This window comes from Verticillium nonalfalfae, assembly GCF_003724135.2.
Source record: "Verticillium nonalfalfae strain VnAa140/NRRL 66861 chromosome Unknown scaffold_11, whole genome shotgun sequence".
NCBI lineage: Eukaryota > Fungi > Ascomycota > Sordariomycetes > Glomerellales > Plectosphaerellaceae > Verticillium > Verticillium nonalfalfae.
This window is the reverse complement of record NW_021167236.1, coordinates 145603-160294: the sequence shown is the minus strand read 5'-3', so window position 1 is coordinate 160294 and position 14692 is coordinate 145603. Positions and strand designations below refer to the sequence as shown.

General features: G+C 56.4%; 6 protein-coding genes across 6 annotated transcripts; 3 read left to right on the top strand and 3 right to left on the bottom strand.

The window, feature by feature from the left end:
* Window positions 1-523: 523 nt before the first annotated feature.
* On the bottom strand, window positions 524-2416 carry D7B24_000669 (uncharacterized protein; the record flags this gene model as incomplete). The annotated part of the gene is made up of 4 exons (XM_028634921.1): window positions 524-1437; window positions 1498-1591; window positions 1645-2030; window positions 2110-2416. The coding sequence occupies 4 exons, from the start codon at window positions 2414-2416 to the stop codon at window positions 524-526; spliced, it is 1701 nt and encodes a 566-aa protein (XP_028498110.1).
* Window positions 2417-3090: 674 nt separating this feature from the next.
* D7B24_000668 (uncharacterized protein) lies at window positions 3091-4156 on the top strand (the record flags this gene model as incomplete). The annotated part of the gene is made up of 2 exons (XM_028634920.1): window positions 3091-3146; window positions 3211-4156. The coding sequence occupies 2 exons, from the start codon at window positions 3091-3093 to the stop codon at window positions 4154-4156; spliced, it is 1002 nt and encodes a 333-aa protein (XP_028498109.1).
* Window positions 4157-4352: 196 nt separating this feature from the next.
* WDR45L (WD repeat domain phosphoinositide-interacting protein 3) lies at window positions 4353-5597 on the bottom strand (the record flags this gene model as incomplete). The annotated part of the gene is made up of 3 exons (XM_028634919.1): window positions 4353-5338; window positions 5393-5431; window positions 5489-5597. The coding sequence occupies 3 exons, from the start codon at window positions 5595-5597 to the stop codon at window positions 4353-4355; spliced, it is 1134 nt and encodes a 377-aa protein (XP_028498108.1).
* A 1626-nt stretch (window positions 5598-7223) lies between these two features.
* On the top strand, window positions 7224-8809 carry D7B24_000666 (uncharacterized protein; the record flags this gene model as incomplete). The annotated part of the gene is made up of 7 exons (XM_028634918.1): window positions 7224-7238; window positions 7365-7440; window positions 7521-7637; window positions 7691-7778; window positions 7834-7971; window positions 8035-8502; window positions 8554-8809. The coding sequence occupies 7 exons, from the start codon at window positions 7224-7226 to the stop codon at window positions 8807-8809; spliced, it is 1158 nt and encodes a 385-aa protein (XP_028498107.1).
* An 821-nt stretch (window positions 8810-9630) lies between these two features.
* On the bottom strand, window positions 9631-10561 carry D7B24_000665 (uncharacterized protein; the record flags this gene model as incomplete). The annotated part of the gene is made up of 2 exons (XM_028634917.1): window positions 9631-10122; window positions 10196-10561. The coding sequence occupies 2 exons, from the start codon at window positions 10559-10561 to the stop codon at window positions 9631-9633; spliced, it is 858 nt and encodes a 285-aa protein (XP_028498106.1).
* A 2271-nt stretch (window positions 10562-12832) lies between these two features.
* On the top strand, window positions 12833-14659 carry LAG1 (sphingosine N-acyltransferase lag1; the record flags this gene model as incomplete). Its single annotated transcript, XM_028634916.1, has 4 exons — window positions 12833-13124; window positions 13333-13646; window positions 13711-13998; window positions 14063-14659. 4 exons carry the CDS (start codon window positions 12833-12835, stop codon window positions 14657-14659), a joined length of 1491 nt encoding a protein of 496 aa, XP_028498105.1.
* Window positions 14660-14692: the final 33 nt, after the last annotated feature.

Genomic DNA, 14692 nt, shown 5'->3' with positions numbered 1-14692 from the left:
CCAGATTTTCAGGCTGGGGACTTTTCCCATTGGAGTTTTGTTTCCTGATGGGATGTCGCCATTGTCATTTTCGCCCATTTTTTTTTTGGATCTTTTTGGTTTTAATTCTTCTCTAGATATCAAAGCTCGAGGGGACGAAATGAGTGGTAGATATATCGTTGTGAGAACTGATGAGCAATCGATGAATGCATTGCAACGTGCGCGATGGGCGTGGGCGGGTTGAGAATGACCCGACAGAACTTGCACGTCTACTTCACTCATGCTTACCCCTCTGGATGCTGCCAATCAACAAACTTGCTGAACTTGTGACTGCATACTGCCAGTCGGACGAGTCGTGCTTGAATTTTCATGTTCATTCCGGGGGGGTATCTAATCTACACAACAGTTGACAGTTTGGCGGGCAAGGGGGGTTTCCAGACATGTTCAACAGAGGCGCCGCGCCGTAGCCCTGCAGCTCGGCTCTCTGCCGTGTCTCTTCTTCTCTTTCAGCCCCTTTCTCTCTCCCTCTCGTTCGGCCGCCATCTCAGACGCCCGGCCGCGGGCTGCCCGCCGCGCCGGCACCCTTGCGGTTCATGAGCCCGCTGAAGAAGGCCTGCAGGTTCTCCGTATCCATGACCTCCGGGCCGTCGCCTGCAGCGGCGGGGCTCGCGGGCCCTGGGCTGCCAATGCCCGTGCCGACACCAGGGGCGGCGACGCCCGAGTCTGGGGGCGAAGCCGTGGGGTCCGGGGTGCCGTAGGCCTGGCGGTCCTTGAGACGCTGGACCATGTCGTCGGCGTCGACTTGGATGCCGCCCATGTTGAACTGCACGGGGCCAATGTGCTCACTGACCTTGCCGTCGTTGGCGCCGTCGTCGGCACGACGAACGGTCGAGGCGCGAGCGCTGCTAGAAGCCGTAGTTGAGGATCGCGCGACATCAGAAGAGGCCGACTTTTGCTCGGCCTTGATCTTGAAAGCCTCGAGCGTTGAGAGGCTCGCGCCGAGGAAATCCTGCGTGTCCTGCGATTTGACCTCGAGGGAGGAGGTGGCGGCGACGTCCTGGCCACCAAGCGCGAGTGCGTCGGCCGTAGACGACAGGTCGCGAATCCAGTCCTCGTATGGGGCGACGGCTGAGGTCCAGGCCTCGCCGTCGTAGGAGCCTTCCGTCTTGGCCTTCGCGAGAACGGCGAGGCCCTCGGTCGTCATCGAGGGGGAGGTAAAGTTAGACTGAAGGTCATGGGACCAGCCGAGACTAGTAGCCTCGACGTCGAAACCGTCGCGAAGAACACGGATTTTGCCCCAGGAGTCCCAATTAGGAGGGACAAGAATCTTGTCTCTGTCGATGACGTTGTGCTTGAGAGGCTGGCGTTTGAGGAGTGAGGTGATGCCCAGACTCGAATGAATGAGACTCGGTAGTGGCGAGGGTACGTTTGGTGTTGTGTAGATAAGTGATGAGCCGTCTGTGTTTGGAAATGTCAGCATCGACGTCGTCTCATGGCCGAGATCGAACGGTGACCTACGCCTGAGCAGCGCCGTACGAATGTACTGCAAAACTTGGTCAAAGTCGCCTTCTTTCCAACCCTGGGATTTCTCCAACAGTTCGATCTTTTCGGCCTGTCATAATGTCAGCGCATTACCCCGACAACTTCCACAGACGGACGACCCACGTTTTGGCAGACCACACAGAGCGGCAAGCCAAGGCCCTCCTCCCACTCGCCAGGACCGAGGGGTAACGCAACGTCGCCTTCGCTGGTTGAAGCGGCTGCCGTGCCATCCAGATTCATGGACCCGCCACCACGTCCCCTATCCCGCCACCCGGCCATTGCCTCCTCCATTGCCGTCTGACACTCACTGTCCGTCTTTTCCAAAACGCTACGCATGAACAACACCCATTTTCGCAACTGGCGCATCCACAAGTGCGGCGCTGACCAGTCGAGCAGCACGACGACCAGAGTGTTAGGTATGGATTCGGGCGTGATCAGGGGTTCGAGGAGCCTGGGGAACGCTTCGGACGGGTTCGAGAGCATGTACAGGGATATTCGTGCGAGCGTGTCTACCAGAATCTGTCAGTCAAGAGCGTCTTGGCGGCACCGAGGGGGATGGTGCTCGCTCGTTTCGCCAGCCAGACGGACCTTCTTGATCGGCGTCCAGCACATCGTAGTACGTGTAGCCGAGGGCGAAGCTGTTGGCGACAGGGGGCGGCTTCGAGCTCTGCCGATCGAGGGTGCGCTTCTCGCTGCTGTTGGAGAGGGCATCGAGAAACTCCCGTTGCGAGTCAGAGTTGCCACCCAGAACAATGATATTCTTTTCTGGCAGCCGTTTGCCGCTCGCTACCGAGTCGAGGAGGGTGCTCCAGAGATCCTTCTTTTCGGCATTGCGGCTATCGGAGCCGGTCGAGACCGACGTGTATGTTGAGACCCGGTTTCCGTTCGCGGCCATGGTCAAGGCGATTCAGTGGCCGTCATGGGGATTTTGGTCGTCAGGGGAGAGAATGATTGGGAGATGTGGTGTCGAGGAGTAGGGAGGTCGGTGGGTGTGTGGATCGTCAAGCTTGACGCGTTTTAGCTCGAGGTTGCAACGGGACACAGGTGAAGGAGACCATGCGCCGAGACGAGAGCTCGTGGGGGGTCGACTGTGGACAGAAACCGCGAACAGACGGGGAGACAGGGACAGCAAGTCGATCACGGAGCTTCTTGGGGTCGTGCAGCAAGACTGGTCACCGCTTCGAACAACTGGGCCGGGGAGCACGTTCCCAATTCCCAAGAGGCCCCTTCTCGTCACGGGCGAGTTTTGGAGGGACCCTGGTCGGGGCATTTGGCGTCTCCACCGGCCCGGCGTTTTTCCCGCCTAGAGTTCAGGTAGTGGCTGCACTGAGCCAGGCACAGTGCGTCGAGGAACATCGATCGTTGGGGCAGCAGCCGCCCGCCCAAGCTTCGGCTTCCAGCGCATGGCGCGCTAGAACGGTAGCTGGTCAGTGCTCCAAAAGCTCCAGTCTAGGCTGCTTGGCTCCTTGTGATTTCTTGCAGCCTTGCATGCAAGTTCGTCATCTTCGCGCGCGACCCTGTGACAGCCTTCTCCAACTTCAAGGTCTGTGGTCCACAGATTTTGTCACCATGAACCAGATCAAGGCAATACAAGCTTTGAACAAGCAAGAAATAGAGAATGGAATGTGAGTTGCAGTCTCTGCCCAGTCGTCTCCTTCAGCGGGCGATCTCCTCTGACCTCTCCGCCAGCTCCCCAGAAGCCTCCTGGCACGTCGACTACCGCGATACGGCCTTTATCTACTTTGGCGGCCTTCCCTACGAAATGTCCGAGGGCGACGTGATCACAATCTTTTCCCAGTTTGGTGAGCCCGTGTGGCTGAAGCTTGCACGCGACAAGGAGACGGGCAAGGCCAAGGGGTTCGGTTGGCTCAAGTACGAGGACCAGCGCAGCACCGACCTCGCCGTGGACAATCTCGGCGGCGCAACAATTGGCAGTCGCATGGTGCGTGTAGACCATGCGCGGTACAAGTTCCGGGACGACGAAGACCCTGACGAGGGTAAGGTTGATTGGGCCACAATGACGAAACGGGAGAGTGGTGGTGGGGGAGACGACACGGAAGACGAAGAAGACGAGGAGGCCGAACAGAGGCCCATGCTACCTGAAGAGAGAGAGCTTGCCCTTCTCGTTCGCGACCACGACGAGGACGATCCAATGAAAGCTTTCCTGATCGAAGAGAAGAAGAAAGAGGTCGAGGAAGCAGTGCGCGAGCACGAAAGGTCGGAAAGGAAGAAGAAACACAAGCATCGACATCGGTCGCACCGGTCTAGGCGAGAACATAGCGACGAGGAGATGCGCGACACAGAACGAGATGATAGGCACCGCAGTCGAAGGTCAAGACGCGACGAGTCTCCGTCAGCCAAGGACAGAACGAAAGACTCCCGCCGTGAGGGACGAAGAGATGGTGGCTCTCCGCATCGCGAGCCACGCAGAGAAACGGCCCGAGTTGACAGAGAGCAAGACACTAGGGACCAATCGAGAGATCGGCGGCATCGTGGCAAGGAGGATGACCGGGCGAGGCGAGAACGACGACGCCATGATGACGATGAGCCGCGACGAAGAAGGCATAAGGACGACAAAGATGACGATCGTAGCAAAAGGCGCAGTCGCTCACGTTCGCCTCGGCCGAGAAGATAGAGACTATCTGATAAGAAATGGTACTTAAGAAACCCAGTATTCAGGCCGTCATTCCGCTTGTATGCCTTACACTCGTTGCAGTCGTCACCATAAATCCCAACCCCAGTCTCAACCGTGCGCCAATAGCCAAATGTGTTCGAAATCCTTGTCTCCAGTCCAGCGTCTCTGCCGGAGTTCCGTGTCTTCGAAACCGGCCCTACCTAGTGCCTCCCAGACAGCGTTTCCAGCCCTCGCGCACGCAGTCACGCTTCCCGTCTGGTGTTTCATGAGGTTTGCGAATCACAAATTTCTCCCACTTGGAATCACGTCCGGCACCGACAACGACTACTGTATTGTCGTCAATCCATCCGATAACACCTTGCTGCGGCTTAGACATGCTGCTGACGAGGTCTTCTCTCGATTCAAACATGGCACTGGCGAATGAGTACGTGTCGGAGAAGACCCTTGGCATGAATGGCACCTTGCCCAAGAAACCCCATTTCCCCTTGTCATCCTTTGACGTAGAAGACTCGCCGTCTTGGTCCGAGGTGGGCGCCATATTCAGATTTGGGTGCGGAACATCGAATATGTGCAATGTTGACTTGTCTGATGTGCAAGCCAGCATGGTGCCTGATGGATTGAAAGCCAGGTGGAAAATCGTGGAGGGATCAACGCCGCGACGCAGCTCGGCCACCCTCGCACGCGTCTTTGTCGACCAGATCCTGATTAGCGTGCCCTTGTCACTCGCCGTGGCCAGAAGCTCGCCATCGCGGCTCATTTGCAGTGCTCGTAAAGCAGAGTTGTGCGCCGGGATTATGTTCACCGTCTTGATTGCTCGGTCAACTAGCTGGACGTGTCCGGATGTGTTCCCTGGTAATGCGAGGAGCCTGTCGGACATACAACAGAGACCGAGCGGGTTGTATGTGGTTTCGTACTGTGTCACAAACTCTGGCTTCTTGTTGAAAGTGTGAAGACGAATGCTGTCCTGTAAAACAATGACGACGTGTCGCTGGCCGAGTAGAGGACCGAGGAGCACCCCTCGAATGGGCTGCACGAGGCTAATGTGCAAGCCCTTCTTGTTGTTCTGGTCGTCCCAAATCACAACTTTGTTCTGGGCAAAGTGTGAATGGGTGCCCCGGGCAACCAAGGCAACATAGTTAGTGAGGTCGAGCATCTCAACCAGTCCGATGGGGCCTTGGACATCTAGTTTGTGTTAGCAGACTGTCTGATTCATCAAGGAGCAGCCGACCAACTGACTTTTAATTGACCGCGGAGAACATGTTTCGGTAACGAAAACTAGACGATGTCTCAGATCATATTGGCTTTTCCTCAATGCTCACAGTGATGGCTTACCAGCATAGCCAGTGTCCAGCCCCAGTGTGAAGTGTGAAGCACTATTGTTGAAGGAGACTGACAGCACTTCTGTGGGTACTGCCGTCTCTATTGGCGGGCGCGTGTACATGATGTGTATGTATATTGTCTTTGGGGCTTGAACAGGGCTTTTTGGCTGGTCAAAGCATCGATGAGCGACGAAACGACTTGAATATGGCTGGCAGTTGGGCAGCAGGGGCCGTGAGTGTTCTGGTGATGGCGAATTCTACTATGCGTTCATCCTTGAGAATCTCGGTCTCCTGGCCTCTTGTGCTGAGACTCCACAATGAATGCAATGGGGTCGGGTGGCGGAACTGGAGCTGCTACGCTATGAGAAGACTTAAGACAAGGTCGTAAAGGAGATTGGTTTGACCTGGCGCTTGGGCGTGTTCGTCGGGACTTTGTCGCAGTGAGAGTGATGCTTTTGGGGACCTTGGCGACGAGGTGTATGAGCGAGGGAGGCGGGGCTGGAAGTGTGGAAGGTTGCGAGCAACAGGACGTCAGATTCCTGAAGGTTGCGGTGCCCGATAAAAGTTAGGTCCGAAGGAGAAAGTGAGGTTCGGAATGCTATTGGCGCGACCAGTTTGCAACGGTGTTTTATGGTCGATGAATATGATGTGTCGAGAGTCAGATGGCCAAGTTCATCTGGACGAGGTAGCTTGCGTAAGTACCCCAGGCTCCAACTGACGGTGGAGGTGCATGGATGCGGTTGGGGAAGAAGACGCCTCATCCACACCAAAACGGTTTAGTGAACCATTCACACTTTCCTTTCACACTGTCCGTCTGCCGCCCGCCTGGTACAACACCAAGATGCCGCCTCCCTCCCTAGCTACCTACCTGAGTTATGAAGGTACCTGGCAGGTAGGTACCTAAGCAGGCACTTCGGGAAGCTGGCACCTCAGGACGCAAGGAGCTCACGCCACCCTGAGATCTCGTGACAGAACTGCCCGATCAATCAATGCACCAAACGAAACGCGCTCCCGAACCGAAAATACCCCGCACTTGACGCTTGCCTCTTTAGGGAACGACGAGGTAGCTGCGAAAGGTCAGTCATCTCGAGGATTGGAGGGTGGGACAGCGAAACAGGGGTCTCTTTGGTTGCGCCAGGCGCAGGTCTCCTTCTGCCCTCCTCCCTCTGCCCCTGAATTGGTCTCGCACAAGCTAGGCAGGCCACACCTGATGAACGCTGATGCACATCAATAGACTGGGCCATGATGAAGATAGGAGACACGCCAAAGACTGTGCTGCCATGTTGACCATCAATCAGAATGCAGCATGAAGCGTGGTGCACTGCTCCCCTATGTGCGGTGTACTTGTAAGGCAGCGCCGGCTGGGTGTGTCGATGGTGGGGATTGGCCAGACCCTCCTGCCGTGACATTTCCTGTGAAATTGCTCTCTACGACTCCCGTCGGTCAACAACTAGCTGTCTGGTTCCCTTGCACCTGGCCCCAGACCTCACCACCAGGCTAACGGCCTCCCCCCTGCCACACTGCACCCGTTTCCAAGGAGCCGTCTCGTGCCTCGACCCTACAACCCTTCAATCGCTTCCACATCAGGCAGTTGTCGCTCTTGTCCGCGATTTCACACCGACCTCCCCACCTGCGTCGACGTGATTGCATCTCGAACCTTTTGCGCGCCCCTGAGCTTCACGACTCATCCCATCTTTCTTCCTCCACCCGCGGATCGAATCGACAACTGAACCCATCACACCGCGATCATGTCGTCTCCCGCGGTACGTGGTCCTTTCCCTTTTGCCTCGGCGAGCGCACCACCGTCACTTGGGGCCAGCAACTGCAATGCGTCCGAACCCTGCAGCCCGATCTACAAGAGTCCTCTACTGACCCATGCTTGGGGTTAGAAGATGATGCGCCGAAAGAAGAATGTCAAGAAGGGCATCCAGTTTTGCCTGATGGTCTGTGGAGCCTCAGGTACTGGTATGTCAACTACGATTCCAAATGGCGCTGCATCGCGGTGCGTTGGGAAACTCACCGCCAGCTGACAACCTGGGAAACAGGCCGCACCACCTTCGTCAACACGCTGTGCGGCAAGAGCGTTCTGAATCACAAGGACTCCGACGACCCAAACGACGCTCACGTCGAGGAGGGCGTCAAGATCAAGCCCGTCACCGTTGGTTCGTCACGCCATGGTCCAATCCTCCCACACCAAACGCTGACGTTTGTACAGAGCTCGAGCTGGATGAGGAGGGCACCCGCATCTCCCTCACCATTGTCGACACCCCCGGTTTCGGTGACCTCATCGATAACGAGGCTAGGTACGACGAGTCCATTGACAGACCAAGGCTTTTGTGGCTGACGGCGCATCAACAGCTTCGCAGAAATTGTCGGTTATCTCGAGAGACAATATGACGACATCCTGGCCGAGGAGTCCCGAATCAAGCGTAACCCTCGTTTCAGGGACAACCGAGTTCACGCCATGCTCTATTTCATCACCCCCACCGGCCATGGGTACGTCGTCGCGCGCTCGGCAGATCGCGGTCCCTGTTTTTGACTAACGTGCGTGTTGTACAGCCTGCGAGAACTTGACATTGAGCTGATGAAGCGCCTCGCTCCTCGCGCCAACGTCATCCCCGTCATTGGTCGCGCTGACTCGCTTACACCTGCCGAGCTAGCGGAGTCCAAGAAGCTTGTCATGGAGGACATCGAGCACTACCGTATTCCCGTATACAACTTCCCGTACGACATTGAGGAGGACGACGAGGACACAGTCGAGGAGAACGCCGAGTTGAGAGGGCTTATGCCCTTCGCGATCGTCGGTTCCGAGGACATCGTTGAGATTGGTGGCCGCAAGGTCCGCGCTCGCCAGTACCCTTGGGGTGTGGTAGAGGTTGACAACCCTCGCCATTCTGACTTCCTCGCTATCCGGTCGGCCCTACTGCACAGCCATTTGGCCGATCTCAAGGAAATCACCCACGATTTCCTCTACGAAAACTACCGTACAGAGAAGCTCAGCAAGTCTGTTGAGGGTGGTGCCGGCGTGTATGTGTTGCTCGTTGCGTTGCATTTATGTGGTTACTGACCCTGTCACAGTGATTCTTCGATGAACCCCGAAGACCTCGCGTCTCAGTCTGTCCGTCTCAAGGAAGAGCAACTCCGTCGGGAGGAGGAGAAGCTGCGCGAGATCGAAAGCAAAGTCCAGCGCGAGATCGCCGAGAAGCGACAGGAGCTCCTTGCACGCGAGTCTCAGCTGCGCGAGATCGAGGCCCGCATGCAGCGCGAAGCCAGTGCCGCGGCTTCGGCCCCGACGCAGGAGACGAACACCGGTGCCAACGGAGACCACAACTAGGAATCAGAGTCAAAACCTCTGGTGGCCACCTGAAAATTTCCCGGTCAAGTCGTGGCTTTGGCTGTTTTCTACTTTGGCGTTGGTTTGTCGTGTTGCTGTTGCGTCGAGAGAGAAAGAGAGAACGAACATTATTCCCCGGCTGCTACGCGTTTTCTTTCACTAACGAAGATTTCAACCCTCCCCCAAACGGCCGACAACTGTGACGACTGGAAAGAGAGATATTGTTGCAGGCCTGCGGCCGCACCCGGCTCGTGCGCTGGGGCAGGCATCTCGTTCATTCTGTGGGCTAGAGACCTGCCGTTGTCTGGCAAGACAACGGCGGATATTAGACAGGCAACGCTTGGGGTTGGATGCTGGGTCAAACGCCGCGCTTGGTTGTATGTCTAATGCTCCAACCAAGCGTTGCACTCCAAATACAAGACAAGCGCAGCTGTCTCCCCACACTGTCTACTCGCTGCTTTTTTAAAATGGACTTTAATGCAAATATTCATCAATGTAAAGGTTTTGGGGGAAATATTTAGCATGCGGGCAGCGCCGTCTGCATATGTGCAGTGTTTTTCCCGGGCCGTGGCGAATGCGTGAACACTTGATTCTCTTGGTGCTTGAGTGCCGATTCAACCTGTTTCAATTGCTAGAGAGTCATGTTATAAGAAAGCTAACGCCACCAATCCCAACGCACGCCTGAAATGTACTTGACTAAAGAAAAACAAACCACGGAATGCTTCACAACCGAGCGGAGGGGGCGTCGGATAGTCCATAGCAGTGCGCCTACAATTGGATTCTGCATCCGCCCCCATCGTCCCGTCACGATACCTAAACCCTTAGTTGTTCTGCTGGCTGTTGAGAATGCGCAGGATGGCGAGGAAGAGGTTGAGAATGTCCAAGTACAGGCTGATGGCGGCGGCAATCTCCTCCTCCACGTGGTGCTTGCGCATGATGAGCTGGGTGTCGACGAGGATATACGCGCTGAAGATGAGAGCGGCGGCGCCGCCGTAGACGAGCTCGGCGGTCGAGTTGTAGGGCAGGAAGGCGGCCATGAGGCCGAAGAGGAGGAGGGCCCAGAGGGAGCCGAAGAGGTAGGGGGCCCACGAGGTAAAGTCGTATTTGGTCTGGCAGGCGAAGAGGGTGAGGAAGACGAAGATGCCGGCCGTCAGAACGACGGCGTTGAGGACGATGGGGGCCTTGTAGAACGAGACGATGACGGAGACGGTGTAGGCTTCGAGGAGGGTGAAGCCCGAGAGGAAGAGGAGGTTCGTTGGATACGACTTGCGCTTCCAGAAGGTGAGGAGCATGAAGGCGATGGAGCCGAAGAGCTACAGACGAGTGGGAAGCGCATGTTAGTCTTGCATGTGGGAAACAACCACGGTCTGGGAGGGGACTACGTACGGAAATCCAGACGACGCCGGGGTGGGACTGAATCCAGGACTTGTAGCCCTCGCTGAAGAAGCTCAGGGCCGAGACGGCGCCGGTGACGATGAGCTGGACAGTCAGGATGGCGTAGACCTTGCGGATAAACTGCATGCGGATGTCGATGGTGGCCTCGGCGACGGAGCCCCCAAACTTGAAGTCGTCGGGCAGGTCGCCGTCCTCATCCTGACTGGCGCGCGGCGCACCGCCGCCGAAGAGACGAGCCTCATCCTGAGCGGCGCTGCTCTCAGCCTGGTAGGCGGGGGGCGCTTGGGAGTAGAGACCGTGCTCGTCGGCATCGGGGTCGTGAGTTGGCGCCTTTTGGTACTTGGTGTTGGCAGCCATGGTAGAAGCTGTCGGTGCCACCCGCAGTTGTGTCTTGCCGCTGTGTTTTTTTTTTCTTTGAGACGAGATGGAAGTACGTGAAGTTGATGGCGGAGGTAGGGTGGTTATCAGCTGTTGATTGCGTGTTCACAGAGCGCGAATAGGTTCGTAGGCAGAAAGGAAGCTTCGGGGGCGTCAGACGGATGAATGTCGTCAAGCGCACGTCCATATGGTCACATGTGGGGTAGTGTGGCTGTGCTGATTTTCTCGATTGCCTAAGCGGCAAAGAGATGTGGCTGGAAGAGTCTGCTCGGCTCCATTGCAAGACAGACACTCAACGGTTCTGAACCAACAGTTATTTACACAAACTCACACTGTGTGGTACTCAAAGGCATGGATAGATGAATGCGCAGTAGCTCAAATCACTAGATGTACTTGTAGACCATCTGCTGCTCTCAAACTTCGTTCGGGAGTGAAGACATTTATAAGCATCATTCGGATGTACCAGACGACACCACCATACTGGCCAGGTCCAGATCCGGGCAACACATCTGTTTCTCCCTCGACTTCTCAGCCTGCAGCCGACCTGATTTAACAGTGGAGGGGGACGGCAGTTTCCCCCACGCATTGCACTGCATTTCACCTTTCTCGGACTTGGCTTGCGCTTCTCCTTGGGCACCAGCAGACCCATGCGTTGAAGCATCAGGCGGCCAGCCAGGAGGGGTGCATGCGGCCTGGCCTGGCCTTTGAGCTGCATTCGCGTTACTTGGTCTGGACAGGGGCGGAGGGGCGCAGTGAGGGGCAGATGTTGAAGGTTCGTCTCGAGGAGAGCACGCAAGAAAAGGGGCGCACCAACGGCTATATTAGACCCCTCGAGACGGGTTTGAACAAAGCCCCCCCCCGCCAGAAGGGATCGGTTCCGCAATGCTCAGCGCTGCTTTAAGTCAGATCCTGCACTTGCCGAGGTAGGTGTGGCTTGCAGCACCGGCCGGCCACCCATAAATCCCATACAGAGTTAATTTGGGCTTCAAACATGGCATCTAATATAGAGGTGTTCACAGCCAGCCATCACATCTACAATTACATTGGCTAGCTGCATCGACCTTATTGTAGAAAATTGTTGTAGGTAATGGGCGCTGGTTGACTGGCGAGGTGAAGGCCTTTGAAAAGCAGCAAGGACGCTAGACCAAGCTTGGCCACCCTGCGTGGTAAACCGCAAAAGCCCAGCACACCACCCACTTCCTGGGAGCCCCTCTCGCCCCTGGCTAGCCGCTAAGATTGGGACCCCCAAGGACCCCTATCCATGGACCACGCCCTGTCACAGGCTCTCAACCCTGTCAACTCCCGTGCTGCAAAGGAGGCTCACCGCCTTCAGTTTCGAGGCCGGCTCCTCCCAAGTCAACGCCCCTGATCTCCCAAAGTTGTGGGCCCTGAGCAGGGCCCAGCTCATCTGCCCCAGCATGCCCGCCAAACGAACCAACCAGCATGCCTCAATTCGAGCAAAAATTGTGATGGGTCGGATCATACGCATGGAGTCGACATCTACGGCCAGCAAGCACCACCGCCGCAGGGGGGGGGAAGGGGGGCCCAGGAGAAAGCCAAAAAAAAAAACAAAGTCCACCTTGTCGAGCTGGCCTAATGTACTTCCATACCCTACCTTTTACCTTAGGTAGGCTACGTTACCTTACACTGACGAGCAAGGCTTCAGGTTCCTCGGCCCCCCATCTAGCCAAGCGAGCCAGCCGAGCACCTGGCAAGTCAACAAGGTAGCACAGCAAACCACGACACCGCATCGACCTCTGCATCCTGATCTTGATCCTCAACCTAGTTTCACCTCCTCCAACCTACTCTTTCTCCCCCCCGTCCCCCTGCTCCTCCTCAACGACGACAGCTCGTCCTCCCCCCCCCCTCCCCCCTATCGGCTTGCCAGCTGTCTCGACAACTCCCCCCGCAAAACGCTCGTCTTTTCCTAGACCAGGTCTTTGCGAACCTACCTCTCGCGCATTCCAACTACCAACCACCCATTGGTCGCTGGGAACTCGACTCGCATCACTCCGATCGCCCCTCCTGCTCCTCGTACCCTCGACTGTGCCTTTGGTCGCCAGCATAGCGCAGTAGCATATGTGGAGTTGAGACTTTGTCTGTTGCGTCTTGTTACTATATTCGAGCTATCGCCTTTCCCGCAGTCTTGATCGAATCGCTCCCAACCTTGGGACCGACCTGGCCACTTCGAACAGTCCTCCTCTCCGACACAGCAAGATCTCGACGCGCAGATCTCCAATCTCCCACACCATGGCCGACGTCGATGGCTCCGTCCTCCAGCCGGCCCAGCTTCAGCCTGAGGTCGAGGCTCAAACTTCCCCAGAGGTGCAATTCCAGGACTCGCCCCAAGATCGGGCCGTCTCTCGCACCGCTACTCCAACCATTGAGCGAAACACAAGCCAGAAGAAGCCGCAGAATATGAACGGCCCATTATACATGCAGTCAGCCGGCAACAAGAACGTACGCTTCGTGCCTCGCAACAGAAAGCAGGACGACAGCGCTCTGGTTCTCTTGGCTCGCTGGTTCGTTGAGAATCAGATTGGTACGTCTCACGCCCAATCCCAGGATCTTGCCCATTGCGTTCCCATTGCGTTCCCATCATTCTCCCTTCTGCCTAAGCTGCCTCGTGGTGGAGGTCTCAGTGCCCCAAGCCACCAGGTGCCACGGCAGCCCTTGTCAAACATGGCAACTGAAACCCCACTATGCCCATTGACAGTGATCACCATGCTAACGTCTTCGTGTAATGCTAGGTCTCTCCTTCAACCTCCTCGCCCTCCTTTTCCTTGCCCACTACTTCATCCCCAAGGCGCAACCACACACTGCCAAGTTCTTCACCCTGTCATACCGCAACCCCGCCACGGGTAGTTACAAGAATGGTTGCGACGACATGTACTTCATCGCCTTCTGCGTTATTCTCTTCACTGGTCTGCGCGCCGCCACGATGGAATACGTTTTGGCTCCTTTTGCCAAGACATGGGGAGTGCGCAAGACCAAGGACCTGACCCGCTTCAGCGAGCAGTCCTGGATGCTGGTGTACTATGTTATCTTTTGGTCAATGGGCCTGGTATGTTGACCTGCAGGCGTTTGCTGCGCAAGCGACTTTATATGCATGTATTGACGATTTCCAGTATATCTACTGCACTTCATCATACTTCCTCAACCTCCAAGAGATGTGGACCAACTGGCCAGTTCGCGAGCTGAATGCGCTCAACAAGTTCTACACATTGGCCCAGTCAGCTTTCTGGATCCAGCAGATTATTGTTATCAACATTGAGGAGCGCCGCAACGACCACTGGCAGATGCTTACCCACCACATCATCACTCTTGGCCTGCTGTTCTCGTGCTACGCTTACCACCAGACGCGCGTCGGCAACGTCATTCTCGTCATTATGGACGTCGGTGATATTTTCCTGCCGGTATGTGAATGGCCATTGCGACTCGCTTGCCAGCTGGGTGCCCAGATGACTAACCGAACCACAGCTCGCCAAGTGCCTGAAGTACATGGGCTTCACGACCGTTTGCGATGTCATGTTTGGCGTCTTCCTGACCTACTGGATTGTCGCCCGCCACATCCTGTACCCAATGGTCTGCTGGTCCATTTACACTGATATTCCCAATATCATCGGCGAGGTCTGCTACAAGGGCTCCGATAGCAATCTCCAAGGTCCCTTTCCGGTGCCCGAGACCTCGAGCTATCTCCTCGAGCCGTTCTGGGACGCGGAGGGCATGGTCTGCTTCGGCAAGAAGGTCACCTGGTACTTCCTTGTACCCCTTCTGCTGCTGCAATGCCTCATCTTTGCCTGGTTCGTCCTCATTGCCCGCGTTGCTATCAAGGTGATTCGTGGTGGTAGCGCCGAGGATAACCGCAGTGACGACGAGGCTGAGGAGGAGGATGACTTTGTATACGAGGAAGCTCCGCTCGAGGAGGAGGTTGGTGTTGAAGAGCTCCACCTCAAGAGCTGGGAACGCAGGTCTGGCGTCAAGAGGCAGGCCAGCGCATCGGGCGTCAGCCTGCCGAGCCACAGCGACAGGAAGGAGCTGCTTGGCCGGATTGGTTGCGAGAAGCAGGTCGACTAAGCCGACACTGCGCTTTCCGGAGTGTGAGAAGTG